Below are 25,986 nucleotides of genomic sequence, written 5' to 3'. Positions count from 1 at the left end.
ATATAGGTATTGGCCTATATGTAGTGCACGTGTGTAATGCTGTCCCCGCACTCACAAAGTCCGGGGAATTTGCCCTGAACAATGTGGGGGCACCTTGGCTAGTGCCAGGGTGCCCACACACTAAGTAACTTTGCACCTAACCTTCACTAAGTGAGGGTTGGACATATAGGTGACTTATAAGTTACTTAAGTGCAGTGTAAAATGGCTGTGAAATAACGTGGAATTTATTTCCTCCAGGCTACAGTGGCAGTCCTGTGTAAGAATTGTCTGAGCTCCCTATGGGTGGCAAAAGAAATGCTGCAACCCATAGGGATCTCTTGGAACCCCAATACCCTTGGTACCTAGGTACCATATGCAGGGGAATTATAAGGGTGTTCCAGTGTTCCAATCAGAATTGGTAAAATTAGTCACTAGCCTGCAGTGACAATTTTAAAAGCAGAGAGAGCATAAACACTGAGGTTCTGGTTAGCAGAGCCTCAGTGATACAGTTATTAACCACACAGGGAAGACATACAGGGCATACATTATGAGCGCTGAGGTCCTGACTAGCAGGATCCCAGTGACACATAGCCAAAAACATACATGCAGTAAAAATGGGGGTAACATGCCAGGCAAGGTGGTACTTTCCTACACTTGTTTTTCCTTTTTTCGCTGTTTTCCTGTTTACGTCTTACTCCTTCTTTCGCCCTTTTCTGCTATTCTCCCTCTTTCTGTAGGTCAAAGTCTGAATGATAAAAATAAGTCCTGATCCTCAATAATTAGTGTCTGTGCCCACCTGCAGCCCCGGCACAAATTGAGCACGCTCCGATCTACTGCCTGAAGAACCAGATAATCCTCTACAATCACTAGAGAGAGAGCGATTATTTACATTACTAACGTAAAGAAATTAATAATTATTTTGGGAAATTGAGACATTGTAAAATAACTGCTTCTACATACAACAGAAGTCACGAGACCTCGGCCATTATTCAGAGATTCCACGAGTATATTTAGGCAGCGCAGCACTGTAAGGAGTCAGTGTGTGTCATGGACTGAATGAAAGGGCATCAGTCTATGTACAGCCACAACACACACACATGCTGCGGTCCATCTCCCTAGGGGAAGGAGGCAGTTACTGTCCGTCGCTGCACACTACATTTTCCAGTGCAGAAACAGATGTCCCTTAAACATGTGTCTATCTTATGCGACATTTGAATTCTTTTATAGGAATCTTCACGGCACAGGGCGCGGCTGTATCGGCGCCGATCACTGCGGTTGCTGCTGGGACACTAAAGAATGACCCCCAGTTTACTAGGCTGCATTGGCCTCCTAAACGAGTTCCTATATTCCGTCACAGAAAATAACCCTATGCATGTAATGCGCGAGTATTATTTGACCTAATGCTTGACGCAACGAGACAGGTTAGAAAAGTACCGCCGCCCCTCTGTATCTGAAGGGTAGCAGAAATCGAATTTGATTAATGACAATACTGAAAGTCAACCAGCAGGCGGCGGTAGCTTCCTATCATTATCCTAAAACGTGATTTTTGTATGGTTTTTCTAGATGTGATTTAATGCTCACTGTGATAATGGTGAAGCTGTCCAGTTTATCGACTTTAAAGAATATAAAAAGGCGGATTTGGCCTTTGCAGAAATGAACACGCATCAGCTGTAGGTCACACCAAATACCATCAACGATTGCTTAACTCTATGAGACAGATGAAGGCAACTTTTTTTTTTTATTAGGCTTTGATCGTATGCAATTAACGAAATCACCAGGTACACTGCACATTTTATTAAACTAATTAATACAGTTTTTCACCAATCTATAAATCCTAATTTAATCACGATTATTAATGCACCAACGTATCCCAGTTCATAAGCAATCATTACTGATGAAGAGAATAAATTCAGACCGAGGCAGCAGAATAGAGAGGTAGGTAGGTCGGCAAGCCGAGAAATAAACGGGGCGAGCCGAGCCAAGAGTCTGGATTGTCTCTTGGAGCCGGTGCACGAGTCGAGCCCTGCAAATATTTGCCAAGTATATCATAAAACAAACAACACGTAAAATATGATAGAGCGTCTTCCAAATTAAAAAAAAAAGTGAATTTCTTAAACCTGGGAGCTTTGATGTCAATATGTCACATTATACCTGTGTACTGAGAAGTACTCAAAGTGATATTTTTTAACCATTAATTTAGAACCACGCCTCCCCCGCCCCCTCCCTGGTGATAGTGCCATTAGCAAACTAAGAAGCAAGACAGTTGATGCGACCCTGTGAGTGGCCCCATTTCTTCTCGACAGAGCAATAATAAAGTGTATTAAATGAAACAAAATAGGTTTGTGTACTCACGCTTATGAAGGTATTTTTATGTGCAATAGTGAAGAAAAAGGGGGATCGTCAAAATAAAATATTTGCCTAAGATCACACAATTAGGTTGGGGAATCGCGATTAATATAGGTTTCTCGTTTCACTTTGTACAAATCAGCCACTAAAGGGGTATCTATTGGTCTCTCCTTTTTAACTGAAATGTTAATGCTTTGTTTCTACTCCTTTGGCCAGGAGGGTAGAGCGAGGGTGGCAGGAAGAAGCCACGCCAAAGCTCAGCTTGTTAAGAGCTTGCGGTTCCAATAGGACTTCAATCTGGGCCAAGTCTCAGGCTGAGCCTGGCTTGAGCTTTCAGTGGCTCGCCCACCACCAGTTTGCAGAGTGAAAGCGTGAATATGTGCCCCAAATTGGACCTAGCGAGTAAAAGGAGAGTTTCACTTATGGATCCGGAGGGAGTCGGGTTGTCCCCACAAGGTGTATATATTGACTTGCAAATCAAGTATTTCTGGAGAGACACCAAAGAAGTTTCAATATTTTTGCATACCGGTAAGCCTTGACCTTAAGGGTGCTGGCTCAAAAAACAAACCACAAACCTCCTAAAGAAAACTTTGAACAAGCTTTGGCACATCCAGTAGGACTGGTGTTGCTTGCCAACCTGACTTGTCAATGCTTGTTTTTTCATAGTGTTTATACAACTTTATTGTTGCGGAAGCTGCTGGGTCCTCGCCAATGAAAAAAAATGCTATAAGCAAAAATATTTTTTTGTCTCGAAAAGCATACAGTGCTGTAGTAATCCCTGGTACTCAGGGGAACTAGTAAGTGTGTATGTGCCCTCCGTGAAAGGCAGAATGCTGTCACTCACAGAGAATTTAGCCAATAGCAGTGAGCAGAAGAAAAGGTAGTGACAATAACAGACCAGTGGGCGAAGACGAATGTATAAAAACCCTTTTTAGCATATTATACATAAAACTTTAGTGAAATCAAAAGCATTTGGCTGAGGCCAGATCTAAAAATGGTGGCAAAACAGTTTCCTTAAAAACTCAGTAAAGATCTACACATAATACTGCAGTTAAAATAATCTGATTAGGCATGTACACAGCATACAATCCATTATTTAACATAGAACAGTGGTTTCCAACCTTTTGACACTGAATCACAACTGGAAGCAGGTGAGCCCCCCTATCAATTTGTATGATTTAAATTTCAAACATTAAAACAGTAATTTGCAAAAATACACAAACAAGAACACACCAAACAAATATGCGAATTACTACATAATATAATTATTTTATATTTTTAAAAAAAAAGTGAAAATCAAAATATTTTAATAGGAAGGTTGGAGCTGCATCTCAGCGACTAACTTTTCAATCTTTAGTTTTATTTAGGAAAGCTAAATCCTCAAGTGAGATTATACATTTCCCAAGCAATTTCCGTTTTTATTTTTTAAGTACATAGGATCTGAGAAAGGTTTTTCACAAATATGTAGTGGGGAAAGGAGGTAAAACTATAAGGGCCTCATCTCTCAGCCTGTCCGTCACGTATAATTAATTTGTTTTATAGCACCCCTCATACCAGGGCAGGGTGTCGGAGCACTTTACAGGGGACTACAAGGTGTAGGATTCACATGTCATCCACACTGGTAGGCATTTTCAAAGAGTACTTGGTCTGGAGAAGCACAAACTCAGGATTCAGAACATAACACAGTGGTTAACATTGACTTTAATAATAATGTATTTCTACGCAAGCAAAATTTTCTTTCCAGTATACGGAAAATGAAAGACTGAGAAAAAAAACATATTCTCATTTGTGTCATGCAGACTGCATGCAGCTCTTTGATGGCAGTTAATAGATCACTGTGCAAGATCAGGTTGTAACTGATGGACTGCGCAGTAAATAAAGGATCTCTATGACAAAAGTAGTAACCCACTGTGCTATGCACGTAAAATACTGTTCTTTGACAATACACGTTCTTTGCTTCAGGCATATTAACCATCTGCGCTACCTTAGACGAGTCAAAACTGCCACTAGAGTAAACTCCCATCTCTCTCCAGCAGATACATTAATCACAAGAGTTATCTTGACACTTTTATTTTTGCCGGAAAGCTGCTGGATGTACAAGGAACTTTGCAGTGCTTTTAGAACTGCTGCACAAAGGAAGTAACAAAGATACAATCACACATGTTTTTGTCTTCTATGGGAGAAGTGCCTTCCTGCCAGCCCAGGCCTGCAGACCCACTGGGAATGTGTTATGGACCCCTTGGTGGGGCACGAACCGCAGGTAGGAACACTGATATAGAATGTTTCTTCACTTCACTTTGCAATGTTGCCCCTTCCAAATTGATTGTCAGTCATGTGCTAGGACTGAGAATCAGCAAATACACCTTATAAACTTGGCATTGGCTATACCTCAAATATCAGAATAAGCTATACTGCTGAAATGAAGTCATTTTGTCTGAAACATCAGCCTGCCAGTTTCTCAAAATCCAGACATTTCACCGTACAATACATCATTTTAATCTTTGATAAATAAGATCAATACCTGCAAACATAAACTTATAATTTTCAGTAAAGAGCTGTATTTTTGTCTTAAAGTGCTACATTTTCATTTTTAGCAAATCCATATTTGGTCGACACATAAAAGCAGATCCTTTCACTAAGAGTTCACATATACTACCAAACAAGTGGACTGGTTCTACCTTTCATGGCCATTTATCAGCATCATCAAGTACTAGGATTGCCCATCATGTACCCCACCATTGTGGCCAGGAATAGCCACAATTATGTCAATGACAGACGACTGTTATTCCAGACTAACCAGAGGTCTCCTGAAATGCTAAGGATATGTAAAAGGATGGGGCCCACTCAAAAGCCAGACATAGCCATCATTTTGCCAAGAATGTCCACCATATCAAGGATGGTCCATATTGTCAATGATACCCAGTATGTTGTCATAAATGTCCACAATATGTCAAGGGTATGTCAGCACTATGCCAGGGACTGCCAGATCCCTCTCAGGAACGTCCAAACTATGCAAAAAATCCAGAATGCAGCAAAGAGTAAACACAATATGTCAACAATGGGACACTATTATGCCAAAGATGGCCAGAATATAGCCAAAGAATGGCCACTATTTGTCAAGGATGGAGAACTCAACTGATGGACACACAGAATGTCACACAAATGCCAGTTATATGATATGGAGTGGCCGCTATTATACCAGTAACAGTAAGAAGTCAACATGAATGCTCACAATAGGTCAAGGATGGGCCACTATTAAGCCAGGGAAATCAAGAACATTGCAGAATTTTCCCTGTACATGTCAAAGGTAGGCCACTGATGATAATGACACCTAGAACGTTGCCAAGAAAGTCAACTATAAGTCTGCCATTGCTTGTGTACTGCAGTGTTTTAGACACACCAAGAAAGCCTCCACAAAGGCTGACACAAACTTTCAGCAATTACCTTGTGGCAAACTGGCCTGTGACATTTACAGCCATGAACGGGACAAATGAAGACCTTAGCAGATGCAGTCCCGATCGGGCCAAAGGCAGTTTCAGGCCACAATTGGGCTTATTGATGATCACAGCAGATGCAGCCCTGACCTGGTGAGCAGCACAGCAACGTGCAAAGGTTCCCACCAGGAACCAGTGATAATAGCCCAGGAAGACAACCTACAACACAGGTCACTTCCAGATTAATCTCCGCAAGGTAGTTCTCACTAGATGTCCCTCAGTCCCCAGGGACATGCTGGTCCTCTCTCCTCCTGCACACTCTCTTACTGCAGGGTAAGACAAACTCCTTCCTTCTCTCAGCAAGCAGGTAGGCTTCCAGGTACTTGGACAGATCCTCAGCTCCTTCAACAGAACAAGAAAACTTCAGCTGATGTCCCCTCACTACTCAGAGACTGGCTATTAGGCAGACACCAGCCTTGCTTGCACAGCAGACCTTCGAGTACTCTGCGAAGCATTAACTTCCCTGGTCATAAAAGGTTTGGAATATGAACACATTAGGTTGGTTTGAGTTCCTCTTTTACCTATCTTTTCCATACAAATGATGTGGGTTCACTGTCTCAACCTGTGCAACTGGTTTGGGGTGGTTATTCTTTTAAGTGCCCCACCGAGGCTGCTCTCCAGACATAGCCTTTCAGTAGAATTCCGCCTTCCACAGAAGCTAACACTGGGTCGGACTCCAAAATGGAGAACTCACAACAAAGGTTGAGGTTTCTGCACCTGGCCGAAATCAGCCCAAATGCAGTGCTCAGGAAGACTGACCAGCAGTTCCTTGCTAACCAAAGTCCTTGTGGCATTCCTAGAGGTGGCTCTGCTAGGTACAATTGTCTTCTTCCCATAATGAGGGTACACTCGGTGCATCCCTCCCCAGGTTATATACTGGTTGATAAGCTACATTATTATTGATTATATTTTTTTTGTTTCAATCGTTTTTATTGTTGAGTAAACATACGGAACAACTTTAAGGTGGGAATACCCACCGGAACTCAACCCCCCCAAACCCTTCCCTTAATCTAAAGCTGCTACTGAACTTCCAATACCCCTACCCTCTACCCCTGACCACTTATGTAACCGCTAGTGCGGTCTCACACCAACTGTATGGGTGGGACAACGTCCCGAAGTGGGACATTGTGGTGTAATCAACACGGCTGCAGGCTTCCAAAGAACGCAGGCAGGCATGGTTCCCATAGTCCTTGTCGAAGTATAGCAAAACTGGATTCCATAATTGGCTGAACTGACAAGATTTGTCTGCTAAATCATATACAATTTTCCATGTATTAATAGTGTCCTTATCTTGATTAGCCATAGATCATATGAAAGCGTGTCTCCATTTGGGGAGATACTGAAATAACCCCTTTTGACAGTCCTAAACCTTTCATTTAAATATTTATAAGTCACCCCGATGAAGCCCCTGTTGGAAATCCCTTTGATTAGGGGTAGAAATGTTTAGATATGCATATGTTGACTGAAACTAATGCATACTACAGTTCTCAAACCTGAACTTTATTTTTGAGCTTGTGTTTCTCAAATTGAACACCAGCACATTTTTGATCACTTCTCCCAAACCGCTATCAATGTACAGTTCTGTGGAGCATATACTGGCTTGTATTTATATGCGCGTGTATAAGACAACCGTAACAGTAATTAATAACTACTTATTCAGTGAAAACCTTTTGTACAGTTTTGTTGCCAATGGAGCATATGCTTAAATTACTGTTCTTTTGTTATTATGAACCCTCGTGTGCACATTTATACCTGGTTGCCTTTTATTGTTGCTCTGTACTTTCTAAGGAGGAGAGAACTGACGAAAGAACATTTGATCACAAAGAAAGAAAGGCCATGATCATGCAGGAACGATGTTGTGCCGCCTCCCATTCTTCACTGATAGGATCTCAGCTGCTCGCCAGTAGATGCAATTAGGATTTCCTGCCTCCAGGGGTAATTGTAAACACACTGCTTCTTATTAAAGACCATCTCGAGAGAGCCCATGGATTCGACTATTTATAGGAGGGCACAACCACAGCAGTCCCGGCCTCACCACACAGTGGACAGGGGGTGGGAGATAACTTTGGAAGCAGAAAGTGATACAATTTTGTCCAGAGAGAATGAGACATAATGAAAAAGGGGAAGAGGTGGGAAGTCTGGTTGCCAGCAAATATCTGTGTTTGATAAACCAAAGTTAGTACAATATAAGGTCACAGTTGCTAAGCAGACCCATGACATGTGTTACTCCTTCAACCAGTTCTGTTTTTTAACCCAGAAACACTTTGGATGAAAATATTTTTGGTCCCGAAAAGCATACAATGCTGTAGTAGTCCCTGTCATTTAAGTGAATTATTGTGTGTTGATGTATTGCTTGTGAAAGGACAGAGTGCCATCGCTCACAGTGAAGTTAACTAATGGCTAAATGAGTATAATGCATTGCCCATGCTGTATGCTGAAGTAAGCAGAAGAAAAATGCGAATGACACAATGAAAAGTCAAAGGAAGAAGAGGCCTGGCTTTAGAATCTCCTTTAGGTATGTTATACATGTTTTAGTAAAATCAAAAAGGTCATGGGCTAACACCAGACCTAAGAAAGGCAGAAAAAGAAGAAAGCAGGAAGAGACAGAGAGGAATCATTTACAAGGGAGAAAACGGGCATAAAAACAGAACCTGCAAGAGGGAGATAGAGGCAGGAAGTGTAGGAGGTAAAAGAAAGGCAAAAAACGGAATAAAAGACTAAGCAGACTGGGCAAGACTCCCCCAGATCAGGGGAACCGACGGCTATGAGGGGCTAAGAGGGCTGCAAAGCAGATGATGGTGATCGCACCTCTGGCATGGCAGTGCCGGCCTGGGGGCATGGACAGTGCTACGTCACCCTCCAAAGGACCAAGTCCTTCCGGGGTTAGACGCAGTTCCGGCTGGAGAGCAGGCCCGCCTTTAAAAAGGGCATTGAGGCGGGAGGCGGGAAGCGGGCCTCTTTGTAGCCCGCTTTCCGTCACGGACCCCTCATGCCACCGCAACTCCAACGACCCTTATCACACCCCAGCTCCCGGCCTCTCAGTCCCCGGCACTTCGGGAGCCACATGGGCAGGGTACTTGTTTCCCCAGCCACCATCCCCACAGCAAGGGACAGGGGAAGGTCTAGATCACCAGGAGGAGTTCACAGCATTGTAAAATGGTTGTGTGCATTGTCCAACATTACTTTTTCCTTTCAGATCGAAGTGTCATTTTAATGCTGATTTGTTGAATTTTTCATGCGGGCAAGGTCATGATTGGCAGGGACTCTTCGGTCCCCCATAGCATCCTTATCAGCAAAACAACGGGTAAAACATCAGTGTCTGAGGAAACTCAAAGGGGTGCGAGCTGGCGGCAATTTGTAAGGAAGTTGCAGGGGGGCTGGGGCAGTCACTGACACACGGTCCTTACCTGTCGCCTCCCGTGCAGAAGCAATGGGTGTGAGAGAGCGCAGGCCCTTTGGGGGAGGAAAAAAATGGGTGCAGGGGATGCCCAAAGTAGGTATCCTAGGGGAAGACGGCCCCCCTGCACAAGAGCTCCCAGAGGGAGAGCCAGAAGGAGGGATTGACATTTTAATGTGAATAATTGTTTTGTGTGTACAATAAAATATGGCCCGAGTTCTTTGGATCTCAACTCCAAAGATGGTCCCAGGCTAGGTCACTGGTGGATGTCAGGCGGGATACGAGGGCAGGGTAGTGGATCACTTTAATCCCAGGGACCTCAGCACCTCACTGGCCATATTGGTATTTCACAACTCGCCATTTAGTAGCGCATATGAAAAACTGCGATCCTCTGCACATTTTTTTCCTTTAAAAAACTAAGCACGGTGTGCCAGAGACACTGGTAAAATGCCTTAGCTTGCAGAAGCACCCATAGTTTAGCTCTAATATCTTGGCAAGTTTCGTAATTAGCAATTTATTTATGATTGTATAGTTATTGTGAAACTATACAATACAATAATTCTAAACCACATTTTGATACTAAAAGACTTAAAAGATACAGAGGATTATGGGTTTTCTATGGAAGCACACTCTTTGCTCTCTCTCTTTCCTTACGACTCCTGATAAATCCGTTTGGGGGAACGAAATGACAATGTTCCCATTATTATAACAATTGACAATGCTGAACCTCCATGATTCATTATCTTTTCCAGTTCTATGGAACCATATCAAGGAGGCAACCTCTGTCAATCCAGGTTTTGGGCCCAGAAGCACTAGACTCGTAAACAAGGGTCATCCACGTCGGACGGCTCCCGGCCGCCCAACATAAACACGGCACTGGAATTCCCTTTGGTGTGTGCACCACAGAGAGATTTACTTAGCAAAGAACAGCCTCGGGAGCTGGGGGATAGCTTCCCTACCTCCGAATCTCTTTCTTTTTAAAAAATTATTTTTATTAAATTTTCAATTTGCAATTACGGGCAAGCAAAGTGAGAACACAGAGATAGCGATTAACATTGCTTGGGGACTCAGATAGGTAGCGAAATGCGTTCTGTGTACATCAGGTAAGAAGTACGGTGGTTTATGAGATGATTACACACGCCCCTTGTAGTATCTAAAAGTTGAATGGTGGTACTGTGTTCCTTTGGAAAATCAATAACAAACAAGTAGGGGGAGGTGAAGATGAACTCGGAATTGCCAGGTGTTGGGGGAGAGCAGCCATATTCAGTGGGGTAGGAGGGAAATCCAGCTAGTTGGGTCAGCAGTTAATGTAGGGGTTGTGTAGGCTCATGGTGATGAGTCGCCAAGTAGGCATCCTAGCAATATTGCTAACAGGGCAGACTGGGACCCTGAAATTATTCCTGAGGAAGAGAAGGACTGGCAGCGTGTGATGTCTCCTGATGGAAGTGTGCAAGTAGTGTGGCCCAATGGGGTGACATCAGGCATTTCCGAAGGCGGCCAGTTTGATGGTGCACTTCGAAATAGGCAGTGTATGTGCGTTGGGCTAAGGTATGCCCTGTGCAGTATGAAGAGCTGTATGTTTTTGAAGTATTAGTTGCGCGATACAATCTTGGGGGACCACAGAGCTGTGTCCCATTCTTTGTCTCGAAGCGCCCTCCTGAAATCGTCCTCCCATTGTTAGCACAGAGCAGTCAGTGGAGCATGTATAAGTTCACTGGTTGCTCTGTATAACCACGTGATTAGGTGGCGACCAGCCAACATCAACAAGATGGAGTTTAGCACTGGGTGTGTGGGGGGTCCGCCTCTGTTATGTCCTAGTGTGATAGACATGAAGACCAGTCAAGTATGGAGAAGGAATTATCCAGTCGGAAGGCATTTCTCCTCAGCCAACTATGCAAAGGGGAGGAGATGACCTCCTTGGAAGAGACTGCCGACTGTGTGGATCGAGTTGTCTGACCATGTTCGCAGTTTCTCAGTAATATAATATCCATGTTGGTGTGGGAGCCCAACAAGGGGGAACAATGTGGTGTATAATGGGATGTTGCGGGACAGTCAGTGTATACGGGCTGCACACCGCAGAGCCACAGGCACCTGAAATGGCCAGGTATATGGAGGTAGTGGCTTTTCTAGAAGGAATCCTCTCAACCCTGGCATCGGGATGAGTCCCTGGGTGTCAGTGGCTTCTCTCAGATTGCAGCCTGCTGTCCAGTGAGAGAGCGATTGAAGCTGTGCTGCTAGAACGTAAGCCCCAAAGGAAGGTGCCCCCAGGCTTCCACAGCCGGTCGGTAATTGTAGCTTGGCAAGGGCAACCCAGTGTCGGCAGGTGTCTCAGATTAGTGTGGTAAGGAGAGTGTTTAGTTCCACAAAAAAGGAGCGGGCGGTACGAGTGGGAGGTTTGTAAATTAATAAAGCAAGGGTGGCAGAATAATCATCCTCGCCAAAGCCACCCTGCTGATGGGGGCTAGTGAGAGGGTCTGCTAGAAGCGCACCTAGGAGCCGATCCCACTTAAGAGTTCGACGGTAGTTGCCATCGAAGAGATCGGCAGGAGTGTGATACAGATGGACCCCAAGGTATCGGGACTGCTTGAGGGTGCCAGCCAAGATGGGCGTCTCCGAGTGCCAGGTCACGTGGTGGTTGCCCTGGGTATAGTGGTCAGTTTCTCCCAGTTGACTCGAAGCCCAGCGGCAGAAGCAAAGTTCTTTAGTACGCGTTGGATTGGGGTGAGTTACATGGTGATGTCTTGGGCATATAAAATTAGATCATTGGCGTAGAGGGATACCGCATGGCCTGCATCTGCCAGTGATATGTCCCAGTCCTCTCCACTTGCACAAAGCCGTAGACCTAAGGGCTCCATAGTAAGTGTGACTAACAGGGGCGAAAGTGGGCACGTCTGCCTTGTGCCCCTCCCAATTGGGAATGGTGCTGAGATGAGACGGCCTAAGCGAACTCAAGTGGATGGGTTGGTGTATAGGAGTCTTGTATATACCCGTAGTTTAGGCCCGGCTCCCACACGATGTAGAACCTCGAATAGATAAGAGCATGTCAGGGTGTGGAAAGCTTTTTCTAAATCTAGGATAAGGCAGGCAGAATGAGGGTAGTGGTCCTCGATCTGATCCTGTATATGGAACAAGCAGCAAATGTTGGGAGAGGTGTTACGCAGGGGTCCTCCTCCTACAGCAGAGAGAGTCAGTGCAGTGCCCCAGCATAAATCCATTTTGGTCAGCGTGAACGAGACCCAGGAGGATTTGGGAGTACCTGTTCACTAGGATTTTTCTGATTATTTTATAATCGGAATGGCAATAGGCCTGTATGAGATCAAACAGGTAGGATTTCTATCCGGCTTCAGGATGGAAACCAGCAAGGAATCTTATTGTGTGCTGGGGAGCTCCCTGGAGCGCTGTGCTACCTTGTATAAATTCACAAGGTGAGGCGCAAGTAAAGACGAGAAGGTGCTGTACTATTCTATCGGTATGCCGTCTAGGCCCTGTGTTTTGTTCAAGGCAAGGTCCCAAATTGCCTGCGTGACATCTATAGCCGTGATGACTTCATCAAGGGTGAGTGGTAGGGACCTGAATAGTTGGGAAGCAGATGTGCACGAGAAAGGCCTCTGGTGATATGGTGGAGGGGAGTGCAAGAGGTTGGTATGGTGTAGAGTAATAGTCTGCAAAAGCATGCAGGATGTCTGTTTGAGTGTACACTGTGACACAATTGGGGTTCTCTAGCTCAGTGATCAGGATGGCTATGGGCCTGTATGGAGCTCTTGTCGAGCTAGCCAGGCTTGGAGTCTGCTGGTTTTATCACCCTCCCTGTGCACTCTAGAGGCACAGGCCTTGAAGTTATAGCGGAGTAGGTCTTCTATAAGGGTTGCATAGGTGGTCTTTACCTCCATGAGATGGGGCAAGTTCTGGACGTGCATCCACCTCTTTGCTAAGGTCGGCTAGTTTATTTTGCCTAAGTGTTTCTCCAAAATGCGGTGGATTCCCACTATCTTTTGAACGCAAACCCCTCTGGTTACTGCCTTGAAGGTGTTCCACTCAAGCACCCTAGAAGTTCTCTGTAAAGTAATGTCAAATGTGCTCTTTTTGTTACTGCTGAAAGATGGGGTCTTCCAGGCAGTCTTTGGGGAGCTTCCAAGTGGGGACTGGCGGGGTGGAGACGTCCAGCAGATATCTAGGATGTGGGCATTGTGATTGGATACAATGCATCCGAGGTAGTCAGAGCATTACAGGCAAGATAAGAGCACTGGAGAACAAACAAATCTATCCAGTGCCACATAAAGATTGTGTGCCGCTGAGTGGAAAGAACAGAGGCGATCTGTGGGTTTTGAGTGCCTCATGCATCCATCAACGCCCAATGCTGCGTCCATGTGAGGATACATTGTGTCTGTGCTTGCGGAGGGATCGGGATAGTGGGGGGTGCAATCTATTAAGCAGTCATTTTCCCAGTACCTATGGCATATCCTCAGTGGAGAGTAAGTCCCAGAAGGGGCCCTGGTTGGTGTTAGGAGCATACACGCTACCAATGAGCAGAGGTTGGTCGTCAAGCCGGCCCTCCAGCAGGATGTAGCGACCTTCTTTATCCATAGTAGAGCTTAGTTCTTGAAACGGAACACCAGGACAGACCCATATCATAGCGCCTCTGGCATATGCAGAGTGAGTTGTGCCGTAAATTTGCTATCACTTCTGTAGGTGCTCCCGCTCTAAGTGCGTTGGGTTTCCTGCAGTAGTGCTATTTGAGGCTGCTGTCACTTGATGTAGGAGTACAGCACATATATCTTTCTGGAGGTGTGTGCATCCCTCGGATACTGAACATGAGGAATGTGGTGTCCTGAAGGTGTGGTGTATGTGTGGAATGACAAGCTTCGACTCGGAGAAAGGGTGCTGGCTGCTGATCAATATCTTACAAGTGTAATGTTTGGGATTCACTAGGTTGTTGCTGCTGTGGCTGCATTCGGAGATGGGGAGAGGAGTAACAACCAAGCGCGGGGGTGGAATGAACTCAACTCAGGGGACCTGTCACAACAGGTGACACGTCCAAACTGAAGTGTGCGTTTACTTTAGCGTTCTGTAGGGGGTATCCAAGAGTGGGTGCTGGGATGTCGTTGAGTTGCACGTTTCCAGTTTTAGTGAGTGGCTGAGGCCTTCAGGCAGCGTTTGGCGGATCTAAGGTGTCTTCCCACTTGGATCTGTTGAAGTGGGAGTGTAAGGAAATGCCTTCCTTGGCATGGTTACCCCCTTTTTGCCTTTTTTTGATGCCAGTTGTGATTGAAAGTGTGCTGGGGCCCTGCTAACCAGGCCCCAGCACCAGTGTTCTTTCCCTAAACTGTACCTTTGTTCCCACAATTGGCACAGCCCTGGCACACAGATACATCCCTTGTAAATGGTACCCCCTGGTGCCAAGGGCCCTGTAGCCAAGGAAGGTCTCCAAGGGCTGCAGCATGTATTATGCCACCCTGGAGACCCCTCACTCAGCACATGCACATGGCCTCACAGCTTGTGTGTGCTGGTGGGGAGAAAATGACTAAGTCGACATGGCACTCCCCTCAGAGTGCCATGCCCAGCTCTCACTGCCTGTGGCATAGGTAAGTCACCCCTCTAGCAGGCCTTACAGCCCTAAGGCAGGGTGCACTATACTACAGGTAAGGGCATAGTTGCATGAGCACTATGCCCCTAAAGTGTCTAAGCAAAACCTTAGACATTGTAAGTGCAGGGTAGCCATAAAGAGTATATGGTCTGGGAATCTGTCAATTTCGAACTCCACAGTTCCAGAATGGCTACACTGAAATCTGGGAAGTTTGGTATCAAACTTCTCAGCACAATAAATGCACACTGATGCCAGTGTGGGATTTATTGTAAAATACACCCAGAGGGCATCTTAGAGATGCCCCCTGAATACCAGTCCAACTCCTAGTGCTAGGCTGACCAGTTTCTGCCCGCCTGCCACAACCAGCCGAGTTTCTGGCCACATGGGGAGAGTGCCTTTGTCACTCTGTGGCCAGGAACAAAGCCTGTACTGGGTGGAGGTGCTACTCACATCCCCCTGCTGGAACTGTAACACCTGGCGGTGAGCCTCAAAGGCTCAAGCCTGGTGTTACAGCACCCGAGGGCATCCCAGCTAGTGGAGATGCCCGCCCCTCCGGCCACTGCCCCCACTTTTAGTGGCAAGGCTGAAGGAGATAATGAGGAAAACAAGGAGGAGTCAGGACAGCCCATAGGGTGCCCTGTGCTGAGGTGACCCCTGCCTTTAGAAATCCTCCATCTTGAGTTTGGAGGATTCCCCCAATAAGAATAAGGGTTTGCCCTCCCCCCCCCTCAGGGAGAAGGCACAAAGAGGGTGTAACCACCCTCAAGGATATTAGCAGTTGGCTACTGCCCCCCAGACCTAAACACACCCCTAAATTTAGTATTTAGGGGCAACCCTGAACCCAAAAAATCAGATTCCTGCAACCTGAAGAAAGAAGAAGGACTGCTGACCTGAAAGCCCCGCAGAGACGACGGAGACACCAACTGACTTGGCCCCAGCCCTACTGTCCTGTCTCCAGACTCAAAGAACCTGCACAGCGACGCATCCGACAGGGACCAGCGACCTCTGCGGACTCAGAGGACTGCCCTGAACCTAAAGGACCAAGAAACTCCCAAGAACAGCGGCACTGTTCAGAACCTGCAACAACGTTGTAACAAAGAAGCAACTTTTAAAGAGACTCTCCCTTCCCACCGGAAGCATGAGACCTCACACTCTGCACCCGACGCCCCAGGCTCGAGTTCAGGAGAACCAACACTGCAGTGAGGACTACCAGGCGACTCCAATGATGTGGACACCCTGAGTCGACCTCCCTGCACCCCCACAGCGACACCTGCATAGAGCATCCAGAGGCTCCCCATGACCGCGACTGCCTGGTAACAAAGGAACCGACGCCTGGACCAAGAACTGCACCCGCAGCCCCTAGGACCGAGACGAACGACCTACCAGTGCAGGAGTGACCAGCAGGCAGCCCTCATCCTAGCCCAGTTGGTGGCTGGCCCGAGAAGACCCCCTGTGCCCTGCCTGCATCGCCTAAGTGACCCGCGGGTCCGTCCATTGCTTTCAATAGCAAACCTGATGCCTACTTTGCCTACTGCACCCAGCTGCCCCTGTGCCGCTGAGGGTGTGTTTTGTGGGCTTGTGTGTGTCCCTCCCCCCAGTGCTCTACAAAACCCGCATGGTCTGCTCCCCGAGGATGCAGGTACTTAGCTGTAAGCAGACTAGAACCGGAGCACCCCTGTTCTTCATAGGCGCTTATGTGTTTTTGGCCCTCCTTTGACTTCTGCACTTGACCAGCCCTGTGTTGCTGGTGCTGTGGCTTTTTGGGGTTGCCTTGAACCCTCAACAGTGGGCTGCCTATGCCCAGGAGACTGACTGTGTAAGTGCTTTACTTACCTGAGAAACTTAACCAAACTTACCTCCCCCAGGAACTGTTGATGTTTGTACTGTGCCCACTTTTAAAATAGCTTAGTGACATTTTAACCTAAACTATGTTTATTACTGTTTTAAATCAAAGTTCTATACTTAACTGTGTGAAGTACCTTGCATTTTATGTACTTACCTCAAATCTTGAATCTTGTGGTTCTAAAATAAAGAAAATATATTTTTCTATATAAAAACTATTGGCCTAGAGTTAAGTCTTTGAGTGTGTGTTCCTCATTTATTGCCTGTGTGTGTACAACAAATGCTTAACACTACCCTCTGATAAGCCTACTGCTTGACCACGCTATCACAAAATAGAGCATTAGTATTATCTATTATTGCCACTATCAACTTCTAAGGGGAACCCTTGGACTCTGTGCACACTATCGCTCACTTTGAGATAGTATATACAGAGCCAACTTCCTACAGGGAGCCAAAAAGAAAAGGTTTGGGGAGGGGGGGGGTGACCTAAATTATAGTGTCTGCTGTTTGCAGTGTCACAAGGGGTGGGAGGGGTTAATTGTGAGGCCCTGAAGGAGTCCGGTGATTTTGCGGTGTCCTCATGTGAGCAGAAGATGTGTGGCTCTTTTTCATTGTCAGTGGCATCCGGTGGGGTCCCAGCTTTGCCTGTATGGTTCTTCTGCGATCCGTGATGATCTGTTCAAGATTGGGCAACAAGACCATTGATGAATGGGCTGAGGGTTTCTTCTCTGGTTTTCCCCAGCGTCACCTCTTGGAGGTGGACCAGATGGAGGAGGGATGAGAGAGCTTGGGCAGCATTGCATTTCGGTGGTGTTCCTGTGGGCTCGTGAAGAATGAAGTTGCTCCGGCTTTCATTATTTTGAGCAGGGCTACATACAAGGAATACTGCACTCTCAGCTGGTGCAGTTGCTTTTTTGTACTTCTAGAAAGGAGGAGCGTTGGTGCTGCATTGCGCATATAATCTGGGAAAAGCATGATGGGTGCACCATCCACTCGGAGGGGGCCCGCCTGTCTATGTCTGGCCGCTTGAAGGATATCGTCACTGTCCTTGAAGCACAATAGTCTGGCTAACAGGTGTGTTGGGCGTCAGGTCAGCACTCTGTGTGTCCACTCCAGGGAGAAAAAGGGAGAGAGTTCCGTGGCTGGGGTGAAGGATTTGAACCAGGTTTTTAAGTATGCAAGAGGGTCTGTACCCTCTGTCCGCTCTGGGAGTCCTAGGGCATGTATGCTACTCCTGCGGAATCGCCCTTCCAAGTCGTCAGCTCGGTCTTCCAGTTGTGCAACTCTGCCCTTTAGGTCACAGATTGCCGCCTGGTGGTCTGCTGTCAGAGGTTGTAAAGTGGCAAGTGTAATTTCGCTGGTCATTACTTTGTCTGCTAGTTTGCAGTGGTCATCCCACAGAAAGCCCAGCTCTGTCGGTAGTGGGCGAATTTGGTTTCAATAGAGGCTCAGGATTGTTCGCTGGCCTCTAGTACCCTTTCTAGTTTGTTGTATGTGGAGGGGGGTACTGTCAGAGGGAGGTGAATAATTTTGACCCTTTAACACCTGTCCCGTCATTGGTGGGGGTCAGGAAGTGGAGTCAGACTGAAACCTCCCTATCGCTGACGATGTTCGTGTACTGAGTGGGCAAGAAGTGTTTGTCCAGTAGAAAATGAGTGCAATATCTGGAGAAGTCTCAAAGCGGCAACAACTGGTGGACAAAATTAGGCGCTTGCAGAATTGGGTGCCCGACTGTTTTAGATCAGGATGTCCTCTGTGAGCTCCCCTCAGCCTGATGCGTTGTGACTGGAAATGGTGGAGAGCAGAGCGGTCGGTTGAATCTGGCAGTACGGCGAAGGAGGGCGGTGTGCTCTGATGGTCTGAACGGGATGTGCAGGGCGCAGCTGCTCCGTCCACCGCTGTGTACTTTGACTGTGGCGCCAAATTGGGGTCTTCCTCCCCCAGCGGAGCAAGTCAGTGCAGTGCCTTCTGTCACACACCTAAGCACCTCACACAGCATGTTCTCGGACCCAGACCGGGCAGCAGACCCAACAAAAAAGACCAGAGGGACAGTAGGGACCCAGTGGGGGCTCACTGGGGGTATTGGCTCTCACCTGCCAGTCTCACGGAGCGGGTTAAAGCACCTGTGTTCCGTTGGGCCCCGGCTGTTCCTGTCACTGCTGCTGTTGTCCGACAGTGCCCTGTCAGATCTCCTGTTCCTCTGTGCGCTCAACCAGCACGCTGATGTAATTTTCCTAAAAATGAATGTGAAATTAGCTGATCGGCTCCTTTCATCTTCTCTGCATCAGTGAACGTGGGGCAGTCTCAGCCCCCCCAAGCATCGATTCAAACAGAAGAGGTATCGTTGGAAAGGAGAGAATCTCCCCTTTCCAATGATACTCTTACCTAGTGGATCCCTGCTCTGAGATTTCCTAAGGAGGGCAAACCCCAAGCAGGGATCCACTCCACTAGACCCCAGGAAGGGGTAGTGGCCCCTTGGGCAAGGGCTTTTGCCCCCCTCCTTGTGTTTTTTTGCCAAAGTTCAGCCTTTCTGCCCCCCTGGGAGGGGGGCAGATGGAAGCAATAGCCCCCTCTCTGCACCCCCCCCCCCCCCAGGGTGGCAGGAAGCCCACAAGGACACCAGTTTTTTTTTGTATCTAACTAGTGTAGAAGGGGTGTGTGGGTGGGCCATGATGACCCTCTCAATGCCCCCACCCCCAGAAAAATGGGCACAGTCAGCAAGCCCACTAGCACACCAGGAAATATTTGTTATTATTAGTGTAGGTTGTGCCCATTTTTTGTGGGTGGGGGTATTGACAGGGCCATCATGGTCAGCTCTCACCCTAAAAAAAATGGGCACAATCTTTCTGACCCCCCTTAGGGGGCAGAGGGTGGAGCATTAGTCCCCGATCTGGCCTCCAGGGGGGGCAGAAAGCCCACTAGCACACCACAGAATATTTGTTATTACTAGTGTAGGGGCTGGGAGCTGGCCATGATGGCCTTGTTAATACTCCCCCCCCCCCCCCCAAAAAAAGAGAGGCACAGAGGGCAATAGTCCCCGATCTGCCCCACAGAGGAGCAGAAAACCCATTAGGCACCAGGGATTATGTTTTTCTTTTTAAATTAGTGTAGGGGCTGCACAGTGTGGGAATGGCAATGCCACACCTTGACAAAATGGGCATAGTCTTTCTGCCCCCTTGGAGAGCAGATGGGACAAAAGCCCCTGATCTACCTCCCCCCCCCCCCCGGGGGAGGCATAAAGTCTACTAGGCATCAGGGACTGTTAGGGGTTTGGAGCTGCCCAGAATGGGCATAGCAAAGCCCCCACCCCTCAAAATGGGCATAGTTGTTTTGCTTCCCCTGCTGACTAAAGTATCTCATTCCAAAGCAAGGAAAAGGAGATTTGACTCTTTTGGGTGTGGATTTCACATAGGGGCCTGCAGAGCTTGGCTAACTCTCAATATTGTTCCACTTGCAATGATGAGCGGCTACACTTTTTGAGCTTGGGTAGACTGCTACCTGGAAAAACCTACCACACCCCATCAAGTCACTTCTGAAAAGTAGACATTTGTGGAAGTCCAGAGTGGTGTGCTTCAATGCACCCAACATCATTTTCTTACCCACAATGCCCTTGAAAACTCCAGCTGTGCCTGAAGTCATGCACCCAGCATTGCCCCACCTGTGCCGACGAAAACTCTGCCCCACTTGTGTGGCTGGGCCTAGTGCCAGCGACAGGTCAATAGGAGTCTCCGTGCAAGCACTTCCATTGCCCTTGGTTTAATCCATTCCTGTCTGGGCACTAGGCCCAGCCACACAGGTGGGACAAAATTTGTATTGGCACAGATGGGGTAGGAATTTTGTGGATTCCTGCAGATTCTGGAAGTTTTCATTACAGAAATGTAAGGAAATTGGTCATTTCAGGAAAAGTTTGAGGTTTGCAGGGCATTGTGAGCAAGTAAACCTAATGGGATCCACGTAAGTCACACCACCCTGGATTCCCCTAGTTGTCTAGTTTTCAACAATGTACAGGTTTGCTAGATTTCCCTAGGTGCTGGCTGAGCTAAGGTAACAAATCTAGAGCTACCACATCGGAGGAGGGTCAGTTTTAAGTGGAAAAATGCTCTACATACATGTGTTTTGGGGCGTTTCCTGTTGCAGGCACTAGGTCTACCCACACAAGTGAGGTACCGTTTTTATTAGGAGACTTGTGGGAATGCAGGGTGGAAGGAAGTTTGTGGCTCCCCACAGTTTTCAGAACTTTCCATCACAGAAATGTGAGGAAAAGGTGTTTTTAGACAAATGTTGAGGTTTGCAATGGATTCTGGGTAACAGAAACTGGTGAGAGCCACCCAAGTCATACATCCTAGATTTCCGTAGGTGTCTAGTTCTCAAAAATATACAGGTGTGCTAGGTTTGCCGGCTGAGCTACAGCCCAAAATCCACAGCTAGGCAAATTGCAAAGAAAGGGGTCAGGTTTTAGTGGATAAATGTGCTGTGTCCACGTTGTGTTTTTGGCCGTTTCCTGTCCTGGGCACTAGGCCTACCTACACACATTAGGTACTATTTTTAATCAGGAGACTTAGGGGAACATAGAATAGTAAAACAAGTGCTGTTATCAATTGTCTTTCTCTGCATTTGCGCCTTCCAAATGTAACAGTGTGTAGGAAAAGTCATTTTGAGAAATGCTGTCTAATTCACATGCTAGTATGGGTATCCACAAATTCAGAGATATGCCAATAACCACTGTTTCTAAGCTCCATATCTTGTGCCTACTTTGGAAATACATAGGTTTCCTTGGTACCTATTTTTCACTGTTTATATTTTAACAAATGAATTACTGTATGCCAGGTACACAAGGAAAAACCATTGCAAGGTGCAGCTCAGTTATGGGCTCTGGGTACCTAGGTTTCTTGGTGAACCTGCAAGCCCTATACCCAGCAACCGTAAGGGTCCAGAGAACATAATGGTATATTGCTTTCGAAAATGTGCCATAGTTAAAAGTTACAGATAAACAAACGTAGGCACAAATGGCTGTTTCTTTCAACTCAATTTCAAAATTGTTTTTCAACTGATACTTTCTATAGGAAAACCTTGAAGAATCTACACAAATGACCACTTGCTCAATTCAGAATGTTGTCTACTTTCAGAAATGTATAGCTTTCCGGGATCCACCATTGGTTTCACACCTACTTCTACCACTAACTGGGAGGAGGTTGAAAGCACAAAAAATAGGAAAAATGGGTTATGTCCCAGTAAAAGGTCAAAACTGTGTTGAAAAATGTGGTTTTCTGCATGCTCCTGAAAGCTGGGAAGATGATGATTATAGCACTGCAAACCCTTTGTTGATTCTATTTGCAGGGGAAAAAATAACACTTTTTTCTGCAGCACTTTTTTCTCCATTCCCCCCCAAAATCAATATTTTGACTAATTTCTCGGTCCTCCACCATGGGAATCCACAAACTCTGGCTATCTTTAGAATCCTCGGGATGCTGGGGAAAAAAAGGACGCAAATTTGGCGTGCATGGCTTATGTGGACAAAATGTTATGGGGTCCTAAGCGCAAACTACCCCAACTAGTCAAAAAGGGCTCAGAGGCCTAGCAGCGAAAGGGTTAAAGTTTTCCATTTTGTTTTCATATTTATCTAAATGCTCCTATGTTTACGATACTTCCTGCTGGTACAGCTGATGTTAAGTGCAGCTGTGAGACGCTGGGCTAGCAGTGGGAGAACACCTGAAAGTTTTCATGGGCTACTTAAGAATCGTTGATCACATTTCAGTCCCACCCCTTTTTTCTAATAATCTTATTACACAGGCCCTGACAGATTCAGCCACCTAATTACTTGTGATTTTTAATGTTTTGGTAGTGTCCCGTTTGGCTACTCTTTGTGTGCTATTATCAAAATACACGTTGACAAACCTATATTGAACGATTTCTTTGGCATGCCATAGCACATATAAGGAGCCTCCTCCCCGACGTGTTCAGATCATTTCGTTTACAAAATGTGGCTTTACACCCGTCTCCCACTTCCGCTATTTTGGCAGAGATGTTTGAATGGGTAAAGTTTTGGCTAAGTCATGTATGCTTTTTGATGACCTCGTGTAAGATAGGTGCATTTCTATAGAGCATTCCCATAAGTGGCTGAACACATTCCCAAACAAATCAGTAGGCTTCTCTTTGAATAAACATCGCTGTTTATCTGTAGAGCATTTGAAAAGCAGTTAATGTTAAATAAAACTGTACATGTGGAAGAGCATTGCACTCTAAAATCTACAATATTTCCACATTTCAAGCAGGGGCATATCTATCAGTGGTGAAGCAGGTGCAGTGGCACCGAGGCCCGGGCTGCATCAAGCCCTGATTAATGTTGTATTTTAGTCTCCAACAAACAGTAGGAGGGCCATTTTCATTGCTTGCACTGACGCCCATGGCACCCTTGCTACGCCACTGATGCGAATATTAATAGCACGGACGTCTTTAGGCTAAATTAAATACTGGTGCCTTTCAAACAGCAAACAAACCGGCAGTGCGCCCATTTAATACAACACCCATCCGTCAGTGGGTTGTCTCAATTAGAGTCGTTCGTTATGGCTATTTTCCCTTTTTTGTGACGGCGTTTTGTTGAGAAGAAAAACATATCCGCTCTGATTAAAAACCTCTGACATGTGAATTCAATTAAACACATATAACAAGTTGTTTGGTTTATTGTGCTGGTATAAATTCAATTAAACAAAACAGATTTTTTTTTTTTAAATAAAAAAAAACGAACAAAATTTCACATCATGTATCACTAACAAGGCTACAATAACAGAACTTTCACAAGACTTGCACGACATAATGATGGTAACGAATACGCTTCCTGAAGTAAAGTTCCCGAAACAAGCAGGATGACGAGCTTTGTATTGGACGTTATTTGTTTTAATCTATAAAAATAATTTGAGACACACGGTCCACATTAACGAATTACGCAGCTCATGTATTTTTTTTTTTTAACTAAACTGGCGGCACCTGATATTTCACTACTTACTTCGCTAGTGGTGATGGCCCACATATGACTACACGCCCCTGATTTACACGCAGAATGCCCCTCCTCAACATGTACATTTAATTACCAGTTGTTGTTTTTTCCAGGCACAACTTGCTTTATTTTTTGAGCAGTCACCATTCCACCCTGAAAGTATAATAAACGCACGAAATGGACCTACAATTAGAAGCAAGGAATAATAAATACGGTGTCTGACCTGATGCCGCGGTTCCTGGAGTTCACTTTCCAGAATGATATAAAATCCATGAGCGGAGGTGCAGCCGGCGGTCACGCTCTGCTGTATGGCACGAGCCCGGGTCCAGAGAGTCGGCGGCCCCCGTGAAGCCCCCCTACCCGGAAGTAAGCTGCAGGCGCGGAGTTCGAGTTTGATCCCGTGAGGCTGCAGCAGCTTCAGAACACCTGTGCTGCTGCTGCTGCTGTGAAGCGAGACCAGGCGGGGAGGGTCCAGGGGATCGACAGGAACCAGCTGACAGCCGCAGACTTCGAGTGGGACAAGGGGGATGGGACTGGGACTCGAAGGACAGCGTCCAGTGCCTCCGGCGCCGCCTCCTTTCCCTCACCACTCGCTTGTTTTCGCTTCCTCATCTCCAGACACCGAATTCGGCTTGGGAACTCTGTTTAACTTTGGCTGTGGGCACACGAGGAAGAAATCACGTGACAGTAAAGCATGTGGACGGTGGATACCCACAGAGTGGTAGAACATACTAGTTAATTGAAGAAATGCACAGTGCTAGTGTTACCAACTTTCTCAAAGAAAAAATACTCGCTTTGCTGGTAAAATTCTGGCTACTGCATCCCTGGACACATCAACTGCTAGGTAGCTGTATTAGTCGCTGCAATGCATATTTAGGACTAGATGGCAAACGGCCACATGTGCATTTACAAAAGTGTCCTTTTAAAGGTTTCTGTTCAAGAAGCATGGTTGTGGGCAGTGGTGGAAAAGCAGGCAGGAGGACAGGTGTTATTCACTATTAGTGGAATATCAAAAGGAGCACAATTACCTAGAATGGAGCTTTAATGGCAGCTAAGGTAAGTAAAAATGCATTTAAATGTATGTTTCGTGTGTGTGCTTGTGGGTACGAGTGTATTTATGTGAGCAACAGTGTCTGTGAGTGAATTCATTTAATTGAGTGTAAGAATATGGTATTGTGCTTGCAAATCTGTCTTAGGCCCTGGCATACTAAAGGTAATTCTTGTCTTATAGATATAGCCTGTGGTAAAATTATGGATATTTGACGCAATTCGTAGTCTGACATACACCTGCAACAAAATATGGGCGGCACATTGGAGGTAACTCTTGGAATAATGAGCACTGTCAGTGGCATACTAGAGGAAATGCGGGTACGTTGGAGGTATTTCTTGGCACCAAGTTGGACAGCCTGACATATCAGAGAAGGGTAACCATGACAAAATACTGACCATCACATACTGAGGTAATTTTTCACAGTAAAGGTCACCTACGATAAATAGATGACATAAATGGAAACATTCTGGCACTGCAATATTGGGGGCACCCGTGACATATGGTGCACCCATAACAACATGCTGTTCCTAGTACAGTGGAGCTATTTTTTGACATATGGTGGTATAATAGCACATTTGGGGGAAAAAAATGTGGTCTATTCCTAGAGAGCATCAGGTTTCGTTGGCTTCAGGCACCATAAAGGTTTTAAAAAATGGATGTGTGCCATTTCTGAGCCTATGACGGTTTAGCAAATTGATTTGAAGATTGTGCTTTAAAATGCTTTGAATGTCTACATTCTTTTTACAATTTTCATGGGCGAGGAGGGAACACGTTAGTAGAGGCCTAGCTTTTCTGCTTCCCTTGCTCACTACAATGCAGGGTAAAATTAACTTGCCAGAAATGTCAAAGATCAACCAGCATAGGTGGTATCTAAAATAGATGTTATAAGATCACGGTGAAGGTCATATGACATAAGTTCCTTGGGGGAAAAAAACAGGATCAAGGGTCATATGACATCACTTCATGTGATGTCATTAGGGACAAAGGGCATGTGATGTCACTTCTGCTACCGCTGGCATTTTGACGAATTGACGCCCATGCTCTGAGCTTTCATTTAACAATTCAGTGTATTATAGGAGTGATACTCTTGGTTTCGTTCACTCAAACGAATTGGACTAACACACCTAAAAAATAATCTGTGAAATAAAAAGCTATAGCTTGAAAACTGTGCCTTGCACATATAATTATCTGGTAACCCTAGACGAAGGATGGCACAGGCAAAAATAATTGGGAGCAATGCGGTCAATACATTATACCATACGCAATACTTATCAGGTATTCCCACACCTTGCACATACA

The 25,986-nt window shown here is 46.0% G+C and overlaps 1 protein-coding gene across 1 annotated transcript in view; it reads right to left on the bottom strand.

Annotated features, from left to right (window-relative positions):
- TTC39A (tetratricopeptide repeat domain 39A) overlaps positions 1 to 24,232 on the bottom strand; it is a 553,301-nt gene extending 529,069 nt beyond the window's left edge. Inside the window, exon 1 of the mRNA XM_069232685.1 lies at positions 23,860 to 24,232. Within this exon, the coding sequence (XP_069088786.1) occupies positions 23,860 to 23,909 (50 nt within the window). The 5' untranslated portion in view covers positions 23,910 to 24,232. The remainder of the gene's footprint in view (positions 1 to 23,859) is intronic.
- Between the last annotated feature and the right edge of the window lie 1,754 nt (positions 24,233 to 25,986).

This window comes from Pleurodeles waltl, chromosome 4_2, assembly GCF_031143425.1.
Source record: "Pleurodeles waltl isolate 20211129_DDA chromosome 4_2, aPleWal1.hap1.20221129, whole genome shotgun sequence".
In the NCBI taxonomy this organism is placed as follows: Eukaryota; Metazoa; Chordata; class Amphibia; order Caudata; family Salamandridae; genus Pleurodeles; species Pleurodeles waltl.
This window is presented reverse-complemented; position numbering and strand designations above follow the sequence as displayed.